The 16,941-nt window shown below is 44.0% G+C and overlaps 1 protein-coding gene across 5 annotated transcripts in view; it reads right to left on the reverse strand.

Moving 5' to 3' along the window:
• The window catches only part of arhgef18b (rho/rac guanine nucleotide exchange factor (GEF) 18b), a 103,274-nt gene that overhangs the window by 50,266 nt on the left and 36,067 nt on the right, over positions 1-16,941 (reverse strand). For 4 of the 5 annotated variants that reach the window (XM_064936122.1, XM_064936124.1, XM_064936121.1 and 1 more), the window contains 3 exons: positions 8,885-8,952; positions 6,881-6,926; positions 4,451-4,634 (listed from right to left, as the gene is read on the reverse strand). In XM_064936122.1, the coding sequence (XP_064792194.1) occupies positions 4,451-4,634; positions 6,881-6,926; positions 8,885-8,952 (298 nt within the window). The remainder of the gene's footprint in view (positions 1-4,450; positions 4,635-6,880; positions 6,927-8,884; positions 8,953-16,941) is intronic. The other variant, XM_064936123.1, reaches the window with a different exon arrangement.

Below are 16,941 nucleotides of genomic sequence, written 5' to 3' on the forward strand. Positions count from 1 at the left end.
CTCCACTCCACCACTCACAGGGATGTGTTTTGTCTCCACTCCACCACTCACGGGGACGTGTTTTGTCTCCACTCCACCACCAACACAGGCTCCCCACAGGGATGTGTTTTGTCTCCACTCCACCACCAACACAGGCTCCCCACAAGGATGTGTTTTGTCTCCACTCCACCACGCACAGGAATGTGTTTTGTCTCCACCCCACCACTCACAGGGATGTGTTTTGTCTCCACCCCACCACTCACAGGGATGTGTTTTGTCTCCACTCCACCACTCACAGGGATGTGTTTTGTCTCCACTCCACCACCAACACAGGCTCCCCACAGGGATGTGTTTTGTCCCCACTCCACCACCAACACAGGCTCCCCACAGGGATGTGTTTTGTCTCCACTCCACCACGCACAGGAATGTGTTTTGTCTCCACTCCACCACTCACAGGGATGTGTTTTGTCTCCACTCCACCACTCACAGGGATGTGTTTTGTCTCCACTCCACCACTCACAGGGATGTGTTTTGTCTCCACTCCACCACTCACAGGGATGTGTTTTGTCTCCACTCCACCACCAACACAGGCTCCCCACAGGGATGTGTTTTGTCCCCACTCCACCACCAACACAGGCTCCCCACAGGGATGTGTTTTGTCTCCACTCCACCACCAACACAGGCTCCCCACAGGGATGTGTTTTGTCCCCATAGGAATGTGTTTTGTCCCCACTTCTGTACATCTTGTACACTAATAGTTGTACTAGTTCCCAGACACCTCGTTAGGTTCTCTGAAGACACGGCCTTTATCAGCATGTTGCATGATGACAAGGAACATCATGGCCCGGTCCTAAATGACCAATCGCAATTGGTCCTCATTACCAACAAGACCAAAGAGATGTACGCTTCCTGAAGCCTATGCCACCTCTGCAACATCTATCAGAGGTCAGAACAGAGATTGTAGAGGAAGACAAATATCTGGGTGTCCTCTTGGACAATAAGCTTCAGTGGACTAAATGTACAGACCTGATCTACATAAAGAGTCAACAGAGACTGTACTTTCTCAAAAAGCTGGGATCTTTTAATGTTGACTGTACTATACTGACTCTGTTTTACAATTCTTTCATTGAGAGTATTTGAACTTTCTGTATTGTTTGTTGGTTTGGCAAGGCAACTGTCAGCCAGAGAAAAATGCTGAGAGGATTATCACCACAGCAAGCAAGGTACTTGGAGTCGTTACAGACAGGCCTGGATGAGATCTTTAAGGTCAGGGCCCTCCCCAAGGTAGTAGGAGTCAAACAGACAGACCTAAATGAGATCTTCAAGGTCAGGGCCCTCCGTAAAGGCTCACAAAATTATTTTAGACCCAAGCCGCCCCTGCACCCAGACGTTGACCTACTCCCCTTCGGGCGCAGGTATAAGGCACCCCTCAGCAGGAAAAACACAACTAGACAATCATTTGTGCCAGGTGCGATCTCTCCTAAATAGCAAATGTTCCTATCCACCCAGTAAGGCCAGCAGGCTAATGTTCCTATCCACCCAGTAAGGCCAGCAGGATAATGTTCCTATCCACCCAGTAAGGCCAGCAGGATAATGTTCCTACCCACCCAGTAAGGCCAGCAGGCTAATGTTCCTATCCACCCAGTAAGGCCAGCAGGCTAATGTTCCTACCCACCCAGTAAGGCCAGCAGGATAATGTTCCTATCCACCCAGTAAGGCCAGCAGGCTAATGTTCCTATCCACCCAGTAAGGCCAGCAGGATAATGTTCCTATCCACCCAGTAAGGCCAGCAGGCTAATGTTCCTACCCACCCAGTAAGGCCAGCAGGATAATGTTCCTATCCACCCAGTAAGGCCAGCAGGCTAATGTTCCTATCCACCCAGTAAGGCCAGCAGGCTAATGTTCCTATCCACCCAGTAAGGCCAGCAGGATAATGTTCCTACCCACCCAGTAAGGCCAGCAGGCTAATGTTCCTACCCACCCAGTAAGGCCAGCAGGCTAATGTTCCTATCCACCCAGTAAGGCCAGCAGGATAATGTTCCTATCCACCCAGTAAGGCCAGCAGGATAATGTTCCTATCCACCCTGTAAGGCCAGCAGGCTAATGTTCCTATCCACCCAGTAAGGCCAGCAGGATAACGTTCCTATCCACCCAGTAAGGCCAGCAGGCTAATGTTCCTATCCACCCAGTAAGGCCAGCAGGCTAATGTTCCTATCCACCCAGTAAGGCCAGCAGGCTAATGTTCCTATCCACCCAGTAAGGCCAGCAGGCTAATGTTCCTACCCACCCAGTAAGGCCAGCAGGCTAATGCTCCTATCCACCCAGTAAGGCCAGCAGGCTAATGTTCCTACCCACCCAGTAAGGCCAGCAGGCTAATGTTCCTACCCACCCAGTAAGGCCAGCAGGCTAATGTTCCTATCCACCCAGTAAGGCCAGCAGGATAATGTTCCTATCCACCCAGTAAGGCCAGCAGGATAATGTTCCTATCCACCCAGTAAGGCCAGCAGGCTAATGTTCCTATCCACCCAGTAAGGCCAGCAGGCTAATGTTCCTACCCACCCAGTAAGGCCAGCAGGCTAATGTTCCTATCCACCCAGTAAGGCCAGCAGGCTAATGTTCCTATCCACCCAGTAAGGCCAGCAGGATAATGTTCCTATCCACCCAGTAAGGCCAGCAGGCTAATGTTCCTATCCACCCAGTAAGGCCAGCAGGCTAATGTTCCTATCCACCCAGTAAGGCCAGCAGGCTAATGTTCCTATCCACCCAGTAAGGCCAGCAGGATAATGTTCCTATCCACCCAGTAAGGCCAGCAGGATAATGTTCCTATCCACCCAATAAGGCCAGCAGGCTAATGTTCCTATCCACCCAGTAAGGCCAGCAGGCTAATGTTCCTATCCACCCAGTAAGGCCAGCAGGCTAATGTTCCTATCCACCCAGTAAGGCCAGCAGGCTAATGTTCCTATCCACCCAGTAAGGCCAGCAGGCTAATGTTCCTATCCACCCAGTAAGGCCAGCAGGATAATGTTCCTATCCACCCAGTAAGGCCAGCAGGATAATGTTCCTATCCACCCAATAAGGCCAGCAGGCTAATGTTCCTATCCACCCAGTAAGGCCAGCAGGCTAATGTTCCTATCCACCCAGTAAGGCCAGCAGGATAATGTTCCTATCCACCCAGTAAGGCCAGCAGGATAATGTTCCTATCCACCCAGTAAGGCCAGCAGGATAATGTTCCTATCCACCCAGTAAGGCCAGCAGGCTCGTCTCGTTTTATTGCTATGTAACTGTTATGTAAGTTGTATTGTCAATTCATTTTGTATTTAAAATGCCAGTTTAAAACGTGTACATGACACTGCAACAAAATGTCCCCATAGGAACAAAGTAAAGTAAGGATTTACATTCCATATAATATAATATATATATATATATAATATAATATATATATATAGCCATAATATATATAATATATATATATAATATATATATATATATATATATATATATATATATATATATATATATATATATATATATATAACAATGCAGTAAAATTTGAAACAATATGTAAGGGGAAAAAATTATTATATGTGTGTGAGATAGATCCTGTGAACACGACCAATAAAAACTTTAAAGTTGATCAAATATTTTTTTTCAGGAGGTAAAAAAATTAAAAAGTGTCAAAAATGTGGCTTTTCCTACCACTAATTTAAACTGCATACTGTGTACTATTTAGGAAGTAAACGAACGCAGTAAACAACAAATAACAGCACATGAGGCTCATCCTACTGAGAACGTGTCATCTATTGTACAACTGCATTGATTGCCGCCATTCGATCATTTTCTGATTATCAGCTGTCGTCAGACACACGTGGGTCTCGAAATATGAGACGCTTCCATCAACAGTGTGCAGCGAACTCTACTAGATGAAAAGACTAAATAACTATGAGATCCTGTCATTTAAAGCACACTACATTTTAAAAAATTTCATTTGATATAAAAACACTTTGTCTACCCAAAACGCCTACAAGTATGGGTATTCAGACAACCAAATACAAAGACATCCTATGCAGCTCCTCTATTTGACGTTAATTAAGGTGATCTAGAACAGTATGTAAGGAGCCTATAACTACTACAGCTGACATAGAATAATATGTAAGGAGCCTATAACTACTACAGCTGACATAGAATAGTATGTAAGGAGCCTATAACTACTTCAGCTGACATAGAACAGTATGTAAGGAGCCTATAACTACTTCAGCTGACATAGAACAGTATGTAAGGAGCCTATAACTACTACAGCTGACATAGAATAGTATGTATAGAGCCTTTAACTATAGAGTAGAGTTGGGACAACAAACCTAAAACTTTTATGCAGAATCTTTGGTTCTATGAACCATACACTTATTGACCAGCAGCATAGTTTGTGTTGCCTATTAATTAATTGCCCAGGTGGCGAGTTGTTCTTGCTACTAACCCGGTGTGGCTGTTGTGGCTGTGGTTGAGGCTGGCTGCAGCAGTGTGGCTGGAGGAAGAGCTGTTGAAGGCGGCTGAGGCAGGCTGAGCACTGGGTCCCCGCGGGGTGAGGGTCATGCCTGGGATGCGCGGAGAACCGGAGGGGCAATCAAGGGCCGAAGAAGACTGGTCCCGATCCCTCAGGGCTGGGGAGACATGAGAGATGGTTAGAGCACTGCTGGACCCCCAGTAATGCTGCAGTCAGGCTCTACACTGAACCCTGCAGGAAGTGACTGGTGAGGTTGTCTCTGTGCATCAGCACCCAGACAGACCCCAAGAGGGCCCCCTGGACATTGCAGGGAGGTCTGGCCCTGTCAACCCCTTTATTAACTGCTACAGTAGTTTCATAGTGTCTGTCTGGTTGAAGAACGGGAGGTGATACTCTTTCAGAAGGGATGATTCTGTAGTCACGGAGACAACACACAGGGATATATATATATAGCACCAGACTCCTGATCTAACACTCTGGAGACCTCAGACTGGGGCGAAGGTTCACCTTCCAAACAGGACAACGACCATAAGCACACACACACACACAAGATAAACTCAGAAGTGGCTTCGGGACAAGACTCTGAATGTCCTTAAGTGGGCCCAGCCAGTGGCCTGGACTTGAACCCGATCTAACATCTCTGTAAAGACCTGAAAATAGCTGTGCAGCGACGCTCCCCATCCAACCTGACAGAGCTTGAGAGGATCTGCAGAGAATGGGGAGAAACTCCCCAAATACAGGTGTGCCAAGCTTGTTGCGTCATACCTAAGAAGACTTGAGGCTGTAATCGCTGCCAAAGGTGCTTCAACAAAGTACTGAATAAAGGGTCTGAATACTTATGTAAAATGTGATATTTTCTTTTTTTTATTTGTAAACAATGTGCTTTGTCATAATGTGTGTGTAACATTTAATCCATTTTTAGAATAAGGCTGTAACGTAACAAAATGTGGAAAAATTAAACTGCTCTGAATACACAAACACCTCCCTGGAGTATGTTGGCTCGAGCGAACACACGTCAGAGGTTTTAATAAAAGGCTAGCGCTGGCATTCGAGAAAACACCAGAAACGTCAAACTGAACAGAGATTTGTAAAAGGGCCAATATGAGAATCTTTGCATTAATTTTAACTTTATAAAACCAGGTGAGTTTCTTAAATTTTGTATTTTTTTTTTTTTTTTAAACATAAATATACAATGTTTCATGTCTCCAAAACCAAAACAGTTAAATAAAAAAAATATTTGTGATGTTTTGAGATCTGGTGTTTGGGGAAAGATTGTATAAGGTCAAAAGAGCCAAGAGCTCCCACTTGTAGTAAGCCTTAAGTGAAAAGCTGTCCATTCACCCCTGCTCGGCTGCAACGACGGAGTTCCGGGCGTGGATTCTCAATCCAAGTAACCCGTGGTGATATCAAAATATTAGCGTTTTTTAACTGTGCAACGTTCTATTTTCCACCGAGACTGCAAAACAACTCGCATGTTGTAGTGCCCATTTTTTAACCTCTGTGGTGAGAAATTATCTTTTTACCGTCAGTTTGTTTTAAACCATGAGTCTTGTGGTCTCTATTGTCCAATCACAGAGCATACAAGTCATGTGATCATGTGCCATCACGTGTTCGCCATCAGATCACATGACTTGTCTTTCCTTATACTTCCTTGTCCATATGCACTCCTGCCTCCTCGTTGTCACCCCTCTCTATCTCCCATGTTCCTTCCCTCTCATACCTTGCATCCATAGGCAAAAACAGGGCTGACCAATCACAGGGCAGCATGGTGGAGGTAAACAAACAGAGGCTATATAACTGTCTCCAACCCATCTCCAGGACAGGTCTATTTCTGACTGGGATGGAGACAGCCTCCACGCTGCCCTGTTATTAGTCAGTTGAGCCAATCGGTTTGTTGCATATGGATGCCAAGCTGAGGAGGAGTGAGAATGGGGAGACGAGGAGGGAAGTAGAGGTGGGAAAAGTACGGGAGGGAGGAGAAAGTATGGGAGAGGGAATGGGGAGAAGAGAATTGGGACAGGAAGAGAGGGAATGGAGAGAGGGGAGAGGGGGAATGGGGAGAAGAGAATTAGAACAGGAGGAGAGGGGAAATGGGGAGAGGAGAGATCTCTATCAATGACGGGAGATCTTGTTCATGTGATCATTCCAATGCTGTAGCTTTGAAAGGCGAAAAGTTAGCGTGTGTGTGTGTGTTCTTGTTCTAACCTTGTGGACCTGAAATAAAACAAGTCAAATTCTCCCTCGTGGGGACATTTCCCACATCCCCAGGAGGGTAAGGCTATTTTAAGCTTAGGGGTTTAGTTACAAGTAGGGTAATAGTTAAGGTTAGGTTAGGGGTTTTTGGTCCCCACGAGGATAACAAAAGTGTGTGTGTGTGTGTGTGTGTGTGTGTTTTCCACTCACCGAGGTTCGGCGACGTTGTTTTGGGAGTCCTATGCAGAGAATCCTTCTATCAGGAGAAAAACTTAAGTTTCAAGCAGAGAAATATATACAGTGCCTTCAGAGTGTATTCACACCCTTAGACTTTATCTGAATGTTTATGGTTACAGACTGAATTTTAAATGGACTAAATTGAGATTTGGCACTAGCCTACACACCATACCCTAAAATATCAGTGGAATTCTTTTTACAAATTTTAACAAAATTTATTTAAAAAAATGTCTTGAGTCAATAAGTATTCAACCCCATTGTTGTGGCCTAAATAAATTCAGGAGTAAAAATGTGCTTTTGTTATAAGTTACAATTGTTTTATTTAACCTTTATTTAACTAGGCAAGTCAGTTAAGAACAAATTCTTAATTACAATGACGGCCTCCTGCAGGGACGAGGGCTCGGATCTAAAAAAAATAATAATGTGGACTTATAGTGTAATGTGTAATAGTTAGTGTTATGTATGTAATGTTATAGTGTAATAGTGTAATGTGGACTCACTCTCAATAAGTGTTTAACACGATTTTTGAATGACTACATAATTTTTGAATGACTACATAATCTCTGTACCACAGATAATTGTAAGGTCCCTCAGTCTAGCAGTGAATTTCAAACACAGATTCAACCACAAAGACCAGGGAGGTTTTCCAATGCCTCACAAAGAAGGGCACTTATTGGTAGATGGGTAAAAATATACGAAAAGTAGACACTGAATACCCCTTTGAGCATGGTGAAGTTATCATTACACTTTGGATGGTGTATCAAAACACCCAGTCACTACGAAGATACAAGCGTACTTCCTAACTCAGTTGCCGGAGAAGAAGGAAACCACTCAGCGATTTCACCATGAGGCCAACGGTGACTTTAACAGCTATAGAGTTGAACGGAGAAACGGTGATAGGAGAAAACTGAGGACGGAACAACATTGTAGTTACCCCACAATACTAACCTAATTGACAAAGTGAAAAGAAGGAAGCATGTACAGAATACAAATATTCCGTAACATGCATCCTGTTTGCAACAAGGTACTAAAGTAATCCTGCAAAAAAAATCATAAAAATAATTATCTATTTTTCCTGAATACAGAGTGTTATGTTTGGGGCAAATCCAATACAACACATTACTGAGGACCACTTTCCATATTTTCAAGTATCATGTCATGGGTATGCTTGTAATAGTTAAGGACTGGGGAGTTTTTCAGGATGAAAAATCAACTGAATGGAGCTAAGAACAGCCAAAAATCCTAGAGGAAAACCTGGTTCAGTCTGCTTTCCATCAGACACTGGGAGATGAAGTCACCTTTCAGCAGGACAATAACCTTTAACACAAGGCCAAATCTACACTGGAGTTGCTAATCAAGATGGCATTGAATGTTCCTGAGTGGACAAATTACAGTTTTTCCTTAAACTTGACAGAAAATATATGGCAAGAACTGAAAATGGTTCTCGAGCAATGTTCAACAACCAATTCGACAGAGCTTGAAGAATTTTGAAAGGAATAAACAGACCAAATGTTTCCCAATTCAGGTGAAGGAAAGCTCTTAAGACTTACCCAGAAAGGTGACTTACATGCCAAAAGGTGACTAACATGTATTGACTCAGGGGGTTGAACATTTATCTAAGCAAGATATATTAGTGTATTTTTTTATTTTCTACATATTTTTTATTATTATTATTATTTTTTTATACAAAATATTAGAATTTTTCTTCCACTGACAAAAAAAATGACAAATCAATTTGCATCCCACTTTGTAACAACAAAACGTGGAAAAAGCCACACGGTGTGAAAACTTGCTGAAGGCGCTGTAACGAAGCAAAGACATGGACAACGTTAAATTGGAGGGAGAGAACCATTTAGACGCTTGCATTGGCAAAACGAAGGACATTACTTGCTTGTAAGTGCAAGACATTTGGGATCTAAATGAGTACGTGTGAATAACTAAAAAAGTATTCAGGAGTGCTGACCATTGGACACATACCTTGTTCTTGCTGCTGTTACACTCAGCTAGTAGTGTCCGACAACTCCTGTGAACGTTGACTGCACAGTCTGCAAAACAGAGAGAGAGAGAGAGAGGAGAAATGAGTCTAATTTTTCAATGGGTCAACTTTATTTTCAGTTACAAAACAAATCTAAAAATACATTTAAACAGCATTGGAGTTTTATTATTTATTTCACCTTTATTTAACCAGGTAGACAAGTTGAGAACAAGTTCTCATTTACAACTGAGACCTGGCCAGGATAAAGCAAAGCAGTTCGACACATACAACGACACAGAGTTACACATGGAGTAAAACAAACACAGTCAATAATACAGTAGAAACAAGTCTATATACGATGTGAGCAAATGAGGTGAGATAAGGGAGGTAAAGGCAAAAAAAGGCCATGGTGGCAATGTAAATACAATATAGCAAGTAAAACACTGGAATGGTAGATTTGCAGTGGAAGAATGTGCAAAGGAGCAAAATAAATAAATAAATACAGTAGGGGAAGAGGTAGTTGTTTGGGCTAAATTATAGATGGGCTATGTACAGGTGCAGTAATCTGTGAGCTGCTCTGACAGTTGGTGCTTAAAGCTAGTGAGGGAGATAAGTGTTTCCAGTTTCAGTACTTTTTGTAGTTCGTTCCAGTCATTGGCAGCAGAGAACTGGAAGGAGAGGTGGCCAAAGGAAGAATTGGTTTTGGGCGTGACCAGAGAGATATACCTGCTGGAGCTCGTGCTACAGGTGGGTGCTGCTATGGTGACCAGCGAGCTGAGATAAAGGGGGACTTTACCTAGCAGGGTCTTGTAGATGACCTGGAGCCAGTGGGTTTGGCGACGAGTATGAAGCGAGTGCCAGCCAACGAGAGCGTACAGGTGGCAGTGGTGGGTAGTATATGGAGCTTTGGTGACAAAACGGATGGCACTGTGATAGACTGCATCCAATTTATTGAGTAGAGTGTTGGAGGCTATTTTGTAACTGACATCACCGAAGTCGAGGATCGGTAGGATGGTCAGTTTTACAAGGGTAACCAGACACCTAGGTATTTCTAGTTGTCCACATAACATTGAGAACATTACAAAACATGCTAATTAATATCCTATTTTCCCCAAAACTTAGAAATGTTTGCACATTTATAAAAACAAAATAGAAATACCTGATTTGCATAAGTATTCAGACTCTTTGCTATGAGACTCGAAGACTTAACAATCAGTCGTAAATGGTTTCTAACTCTCAGTATCCAAGATAGGAATGTCTGAGTGGTATAGAGAGATTCTTGCCCAAAGAACTTCAACATCAAAAAGTGGATAATGAAACAATACTCCTAACACATAAAGAATGTGGGAAATGGTCGGTGCGGATCCAAACAACGATTATGTTGTATCATTTGTGATACCATTAAAGACGTTATAAACGGAAACATCGTAACTTTAAGAGCTTTCACAATGTATGTCAGAGTTACATCTAAATGTTGTAAAACGTATATGATTAAATATGAAACTGTCAGAAGATAAAATGTGATTTTTGCCTTGTAAATGAGAATTATTTTTCATGTAAAGTTTTACCCAGTCAGTAACCATGCCCACGTGAACACAGACATTATGCCAAAAGGATGGAACACCCCTTTTCCCAGTGTGCTTACAAAAGGACTCCTAACAAAATGTACATTAGACCAGTACAAGGACGGTAAGCCGGACATCACAAATGGTTTAAAACTACTAGACCAGAAAGCGTGGAGCTGTGACTACACGTGTAAAATAGTTCCTCTACCAGACCAGAGAAAAATAAGACCCTCTAAAACTCCGAGGAGATTAGACATGCACCGCCTACAGCTCTGCATGTAACGTAGTCTAGGACACTCAACCGAAGACGAGAAAATAACAAACCCGAACATTTCTCTGTCAAACGACCATTGGAACATCTGATGTATCCATTCTAAACAAACACTTCCAGAACAAAGGAAACCTACAACAACGACTAAGGAGATGGTGACCGCCGGTGGACAACCAGAGACTTTCTGTCCAACTATTCATCACAGACTGATCGAGCGATTTCAACAGAGAGAGATGACAGACATACATGCGTAAATATGTACATTGCAATTCTAAATCCGAATGAGTGGTTGTTAGGGTGCTAAATATCCACATAAACGATGAGCGTATTATTCAACTGTATGTACGATGGTTGAATTCCTTTGTCTCTCCTTCACCCGCTCTCTTCCCCACCACTTTTCATTGTGTAACCAGCCGTCAAATCGGGTTAGTCCACTTCTCATTGCATTATGTAGTAATCAATGTATAATCTATCCAGTGTGTGTGTTGGTTTATGTAATTCTGTGTGATTATTTAGTTTGTAAATAAATAATTAAGCCAATTTGTGTATCGCTAAGTCATCATGTAGACTAGTGTTGGTGCAGATTTAACAGATTATGCGACATTCAGAATGAGACTGATATGAGGTAATAGTAATGAATGGAGGCCTAAAATGATATATTCTGATATCTGTGAGTTAATTCAGGAAACGATAACTCATTAAATAAACCTTTTCCGTGGTGCCCCAAGATTGCTAATGAGTTAATTGTTACGTGATTAATTTAATCGTCGTTTTAAACAGTTAATTGATTTGATGATCGCATTCATGAGTCACGTCAGGACAGGCATTTATGGTTGAGTGGCCAGACAGAATCCACTCTTCAGTAAAAGGCACCTGAAAGCCCGCTTGGAGATGGCTAAAATGCACCTAAAGGACTCTCAGACCATGAGAAACAAGATTCTCTGGTCTGATGAAACCAAGATTTAACTATTTTGCATGAATGCCAAGCATCACATCTGGAGGAAAACTGGCACCCCCCATACATTGAAGTATGGTGGTGGCAGCAACATGCTGTGGGGATGTTTTTCAGTGGCAGGGACTGGGAGACTAGTCAGGTTCGAGGGAAAGATGATCGGAGCAAAGTACAAAGAGATCCTTGATGAAAACCTGCTCCAGAGTGCTCAGGACCTCAGACTGGGGTGAAGGTTCACCTTCCAACAGGACCACAACCCTAAGCGCACAACCAAGACAACGCAGGAGTGACTTCGGGACAAGTCTCGAGTGGCCCAACCAAAGCCCAGACTTGAACCTGATCTAACATTTCTGGAGAGACCTGAAAATAGCTGTGCAGCAACGCTCCCCATCCAACCTGACAGAGCTTGAGAGGATCTGCAGAGAAGAATGGGAGAAACTCCCCAAATTCAGGTGTGCCAAGCTTGTAGAGTCAAACCCAAGAAGACTTAAGGCTGTAATCGCTGCCAAAGGTGCTTCAACAAAGTACTGAATAAAGGGTCTGAATACTTGTATAAATGTCACATTTCATTTTTTTTGCAAATGTTTTTTTTAAACTGTTTTTGCTTTGTCATTATGGGCTAGTATGTGTAGACAGAATTATTATATATATTTTTTTCAAATCAATTTCAGAATGAGGCTGTAACGTAACAAAAATGTGGAAAAAGTCAAGAGGTCTGAATACTTTCCAAAGGCACTGCATATAAAACTCACACACTTTGTATTGCATATTTGAAAAATGCACCTGGATTCCTGACCAGCTCACGAAGTGTCACTCTAAAAACAATTACAATTCAAAGAAGAACCATGCTTGTCGTTAACTTAGAAATGTTACTTTCCTACCAAATGAACAATAATAAAAATATGATTTCCCCTCCCCCAATTCTCCAAACGTCTCAATTTAATTTGAGAAATATTATCTCTATTGTTCTCTGTAAAAAAATGTAAATATTGATTGTATGAATCTCACACTTGTTAATTGATTGAATTACTTATGCAACCAATTATGTTGTTAAATATTTAAATCTAGAATTGGCTTCCTATTTCGCAACAAAGCATCCTTCACTCATGCTGCCAAACATACCCTTGTAAAACTGACCATCCTACCAATCCTCGACTTTGGCGATGTCATTTACAAAATAGCCTCCAATACCCTACTCAACAAATTGGATGCAGTCTATCACAGTGCAATCCGTTTTGTCACCAAAGCCCCATATACTACCCACCATTGCGACCTCTACGCTCTCGTTGGCTGGCCCTCGCTTCATACTCGTCGCCAAACCCACTGGCTCCATGTCATCTACAAGACCCTGCTAGGTAAAGTCCCCCCTTATCTCAGCTCGCTGGTCACCATAGCATCTCCCACCTGTAGCACACGCTCCAGCAGGTATATCTCTCTGGTCACCCCCAAAACCAATTCTTTCTTTGGCCGCCTCTCCTTCCAGTTCTCTGCTGCCAATGACTGGAACGAACTACTAAAATCTCTGAAACTGGAAACACATCTCCCTCACTAGCTTTAAGCACCAACTGTCAGAGCAGCTCACAGATTACTGCACCTGTACATAGCCCATCTATAATTTAGCCCAAACAACTACCTCTTCCCCTACTGTATTTATTTATTTATTTATTTTGCTCCTTTGCACATTCTTCCACTGCAAATATACCATTCCAGTGTTTTACTTGCTATATTGTATTTACTTTGCCACCATGGCCTTTTTTTGCCTTTACCTCCCTTATCTCACCTCATTTGCTCACATCGTATATAGACTTGTTTCTACTGTATTATTGACTGTATGTTTGTTTTACTCCATGTGTAACTCTGTGTCGTTGTATGTGTCGAACTGCTTTGCTTTATCCTGGCCAGGTCGCAATTGTAAATGAGAACTTGTTCTCAACTTGCCTACCTGGTTAAATAAAGGTGAAATAAAAACTTAACCCATCTTTGTTTTGGTGTCATGTCAATCAGAGATACATGGAGGACTCTCAATGGATATAACTCATTTTAGTAAAGACATGAACATTCAGGGCTCCACCATTTAAAAACAGTCAACGGGGTGGGGATTCCTATGGGTTGGGAGGTATCAGCCAATGATCAGAGCACATTGTCTTCTTCAAATTGGGTTGCCTGTGGTTTGTAAACCAAAGATGAAGGTAATATCCAAGACCAAGATTTATACACCAGGAAATTGGACCCAGAGAGTTGAGACCATAACAAGTTTAAGAACATGTGGTTAGATAGAGCACATAGTACATGACAGTAGAGCACCATACAGTAGAGCATGGCACAGTACACTGGAGCACCGTACAGTAGAGCACCCAATAGTAGAGCACCGTACAGTAGAGGACCATATAGTAGAGCACCGTACAGTAGAGCACGGCACAGTAGGACCGTACAGTAGAGGATGGCACAGTAGAGCACCGTATAGTAGAGCACTGTACAGTAGAGCACGGCACAGTAGAGGACCGTATAGTAGAGGATGGCACAGTAGAGCCCAGTAGAGGACGGCACAGTAGAGCCCAGTACAGTAGAGGACGGCACAGTAGAGCCCAGTACAGTAGAGCAGGGCACAGTAGAGCACCGTACAGTAGGGCACAGTAGAGCCCAGTACAGTAGAGCAGGGCACAGTAGAGCCCAGTACAGTAGAGCACAGTAGAGCACCGTACAGTAGAGGACGGCACAGTAGAGCCCAGTAGAGTACCGTACAGGACGGCACAGTAGAGCACCGTACAGTAGGGCACAGTAGAGCACCATACAGTAGAGCACAGTAGAGCACAGTACAGTAGAGCAGGGCACAGTAGGGCACCGTACAGTAGGGCACAGTAGAGCACCGTACAGTAGAGCACAGTAGAGCACAGTACAGTAGAGCAGGGCACAGTAGGGCACCGTACAGTAGAGTAGGGCACAGTAGAGCACCGTACAGTAGGGCACAGTAGAGCACCGTACAGTAGGGCACAGTAGAGCACCGTACAGTAGAGGACAGTACAGTAGAACACGGCACACTAGAGCACGGCACACTAGAGCACGGCACACTAGAGCACGGCACACTAGAGCACCGCACAGTAGAGCACGGCACACTAGAGCACGGCACACTAGAGCACGGCACAGTAGAGCACGGCACAGAAGGTGAAAGCACAGTATAGTACATTACAATCCCGGCCTCTGAAAAACATCCCCACAGCATGATGCTGCCACCACCATGCTTCACCGTAGGGATGGTATTGGCCAGGTGATGAGCGGTGCCTGGTTTCCTCCAGAAGTGTGATGCTTGGCAATCAGGACCAAGTATTCAATCTTAGTTTCATTAGACCTGAGAATATTGTTTCTCATGGACTGAGTCCAAAAACCTGTTATTGCTTTGTCATTATGGGGATTCGTACCTTGTCAGCTCGGGGGTTTGAATGTACCTTGTCAGCTCGGGGGTTTCAATGACGGCCTGTTCCCAGGCCGTCATTGAAAATAAGAATTTGTTCTTAACTGACTTGCCTGGTTAAATAAAGGTAAAATTAAAATTAAATTATTGTGTGTAGATTGATGAGGAAAATATGTTTTTAATGAATTCGCAAATAAGTAACTTAAAATGTGGAAACAGGAGAGGGCAGTCTACAGTGCTGGGTGAGCTAGGCTGAGAGTAGCGGAGGGGTGGGATAGGCCAGAGAGTAGCGGAGGGGTGGGATAGGCCAGAGAGCAGCGGAGGGGTGGGATAGGCCAGAGAGCAGCGGAGGGGTGGGATAGGCCAGAGAGTAGCGGAGGGGTGGGATAGGCCAGAGAGCAGCGGAGGGGTGGGATAGGCCAGAGAGCAGCGGAGGGGTGGGATAGGCCAGAGAGCAGCGGAGGGTGGGATAGGCCAGAGAGTAGCGGAGGGGTGGGATAGGCCAGAGAGTAGCGGAGGGGTGGGATAGGCCAGAGAGTAGCGGAGGGGTGGGATAGGCCAGAGAGTAGCGGAGGGGTGGGATAGGCCAGAGAGTAGCGGAGGGGGTGGGATAGGCCAGAGAGTAGCGGAGGGGTGGGATAGGCCAGAGAGTAGCGGAGGGGTGGGATAGGCCAGAGAGTAGCGGAGGGGTGGGATAGGCCAGAGAGTAGCGGAGGGGTGGGATAGGCCAGAGAGTAGCGGAGGGGTGGGATAGGCCAGAGAGTAGCGGAGGGGTGGGATAGGCCAGAGAGTAGCGGAGGGGTGGGATAGGCCAGAGAGCAGCGGAGGGGTGGGATAGGCCAGAGAGTAGCGGAGGGGTGGGATAGGCAAGAGAGCAGCGGAGGGGTGGGATAGGCCAGAGAGCAGCGGAGGGGTGGGATAGGCAAGAGAGCAGCGGAGGGGTGGGATAGGAACCGTTCCGTATTTGATCTAACGGGTGGCATCCATAAGTCTAAATATTCCTGTTACATTGCACAACCTTCGATGTTATGTCATAATTATGTACAATTCTGGTAAATTAGGCGGCCCAAACTGTTGCATATACACTGACTCTGCGTGCAATGAACGCAAGAGAAGTGACAATTGTAATCAGGTGGTTAGTGTTGGACGAGATTGAATCCCCGAGCTGACAAGGCAAAAATCTGTCGTTCTGAACAAGGCAGTTAACCCACTGTTCCTAGGCCGTCATTGAAAATAAGAATGTGTTCTTAACTGACTTGCCTAGTTAAATAAAAGGTGTACAATTTTTTATTTAAATAAATAAATCTGCTAAATCTGTGTCCAAAAATACAGATTTCCGATTGTTATGAAAACTTGAAATCGGCCCTAATTAATCGGCCATTCCGATTAATCGGTCGACCTCTACTTTAAACAGCTTTGAAAATTCCAGAAAAAAAGACGTCATACCTTTAGAAGCTTCTGATCAGCTAATTGACATCATTTGAGTCAATTGGAGGTGTACCTATGGATGTATTTCAAGGTCTACCTTCAAACTCAGTGCCTCTTTGCTTGACATCATGGGAAAGTCAAAAGAATTCAGCCAAGACCTCCCCAAAAAATTGTAGACCTCCACGAGTCTGGTTCATCCTTGAGAGCAATTTCCAAAATGCCTGAAGATACCACGTTCATCTATACAAATAATGGTACGCAAGTATAAACACCATGGGACCACGCAGCCGTCATACCACTCAGGAAGGAGACCTGTTCATTCTCCTAGAGATGAACATACTTTGGTGCGAAAAGTGCAAATCAATCCCAGAACAAAAGCAATGGACCTTGCGAAGATGTCCGATATCGACTTAACCTGAAAGGCCGCTCAGCAA

The sequence above is a fragment of the Oncorhynchus masou genome, chromosome 24 (assembly GCF_036934945.1).
Source record: "Oncorhynchus masou masou isolate Uvic2021 chromosome 24, UVic_Omas_1.1, whole genome shotgun sequence".
Classification (NCBI taxonomy): domain Eukaryota; kingdom Metazoa; phylum Chordata; class Actinopteri; order Salmoniformes; family Salmonidae; genus Oncorhynchus; species Oncorhynchus masou.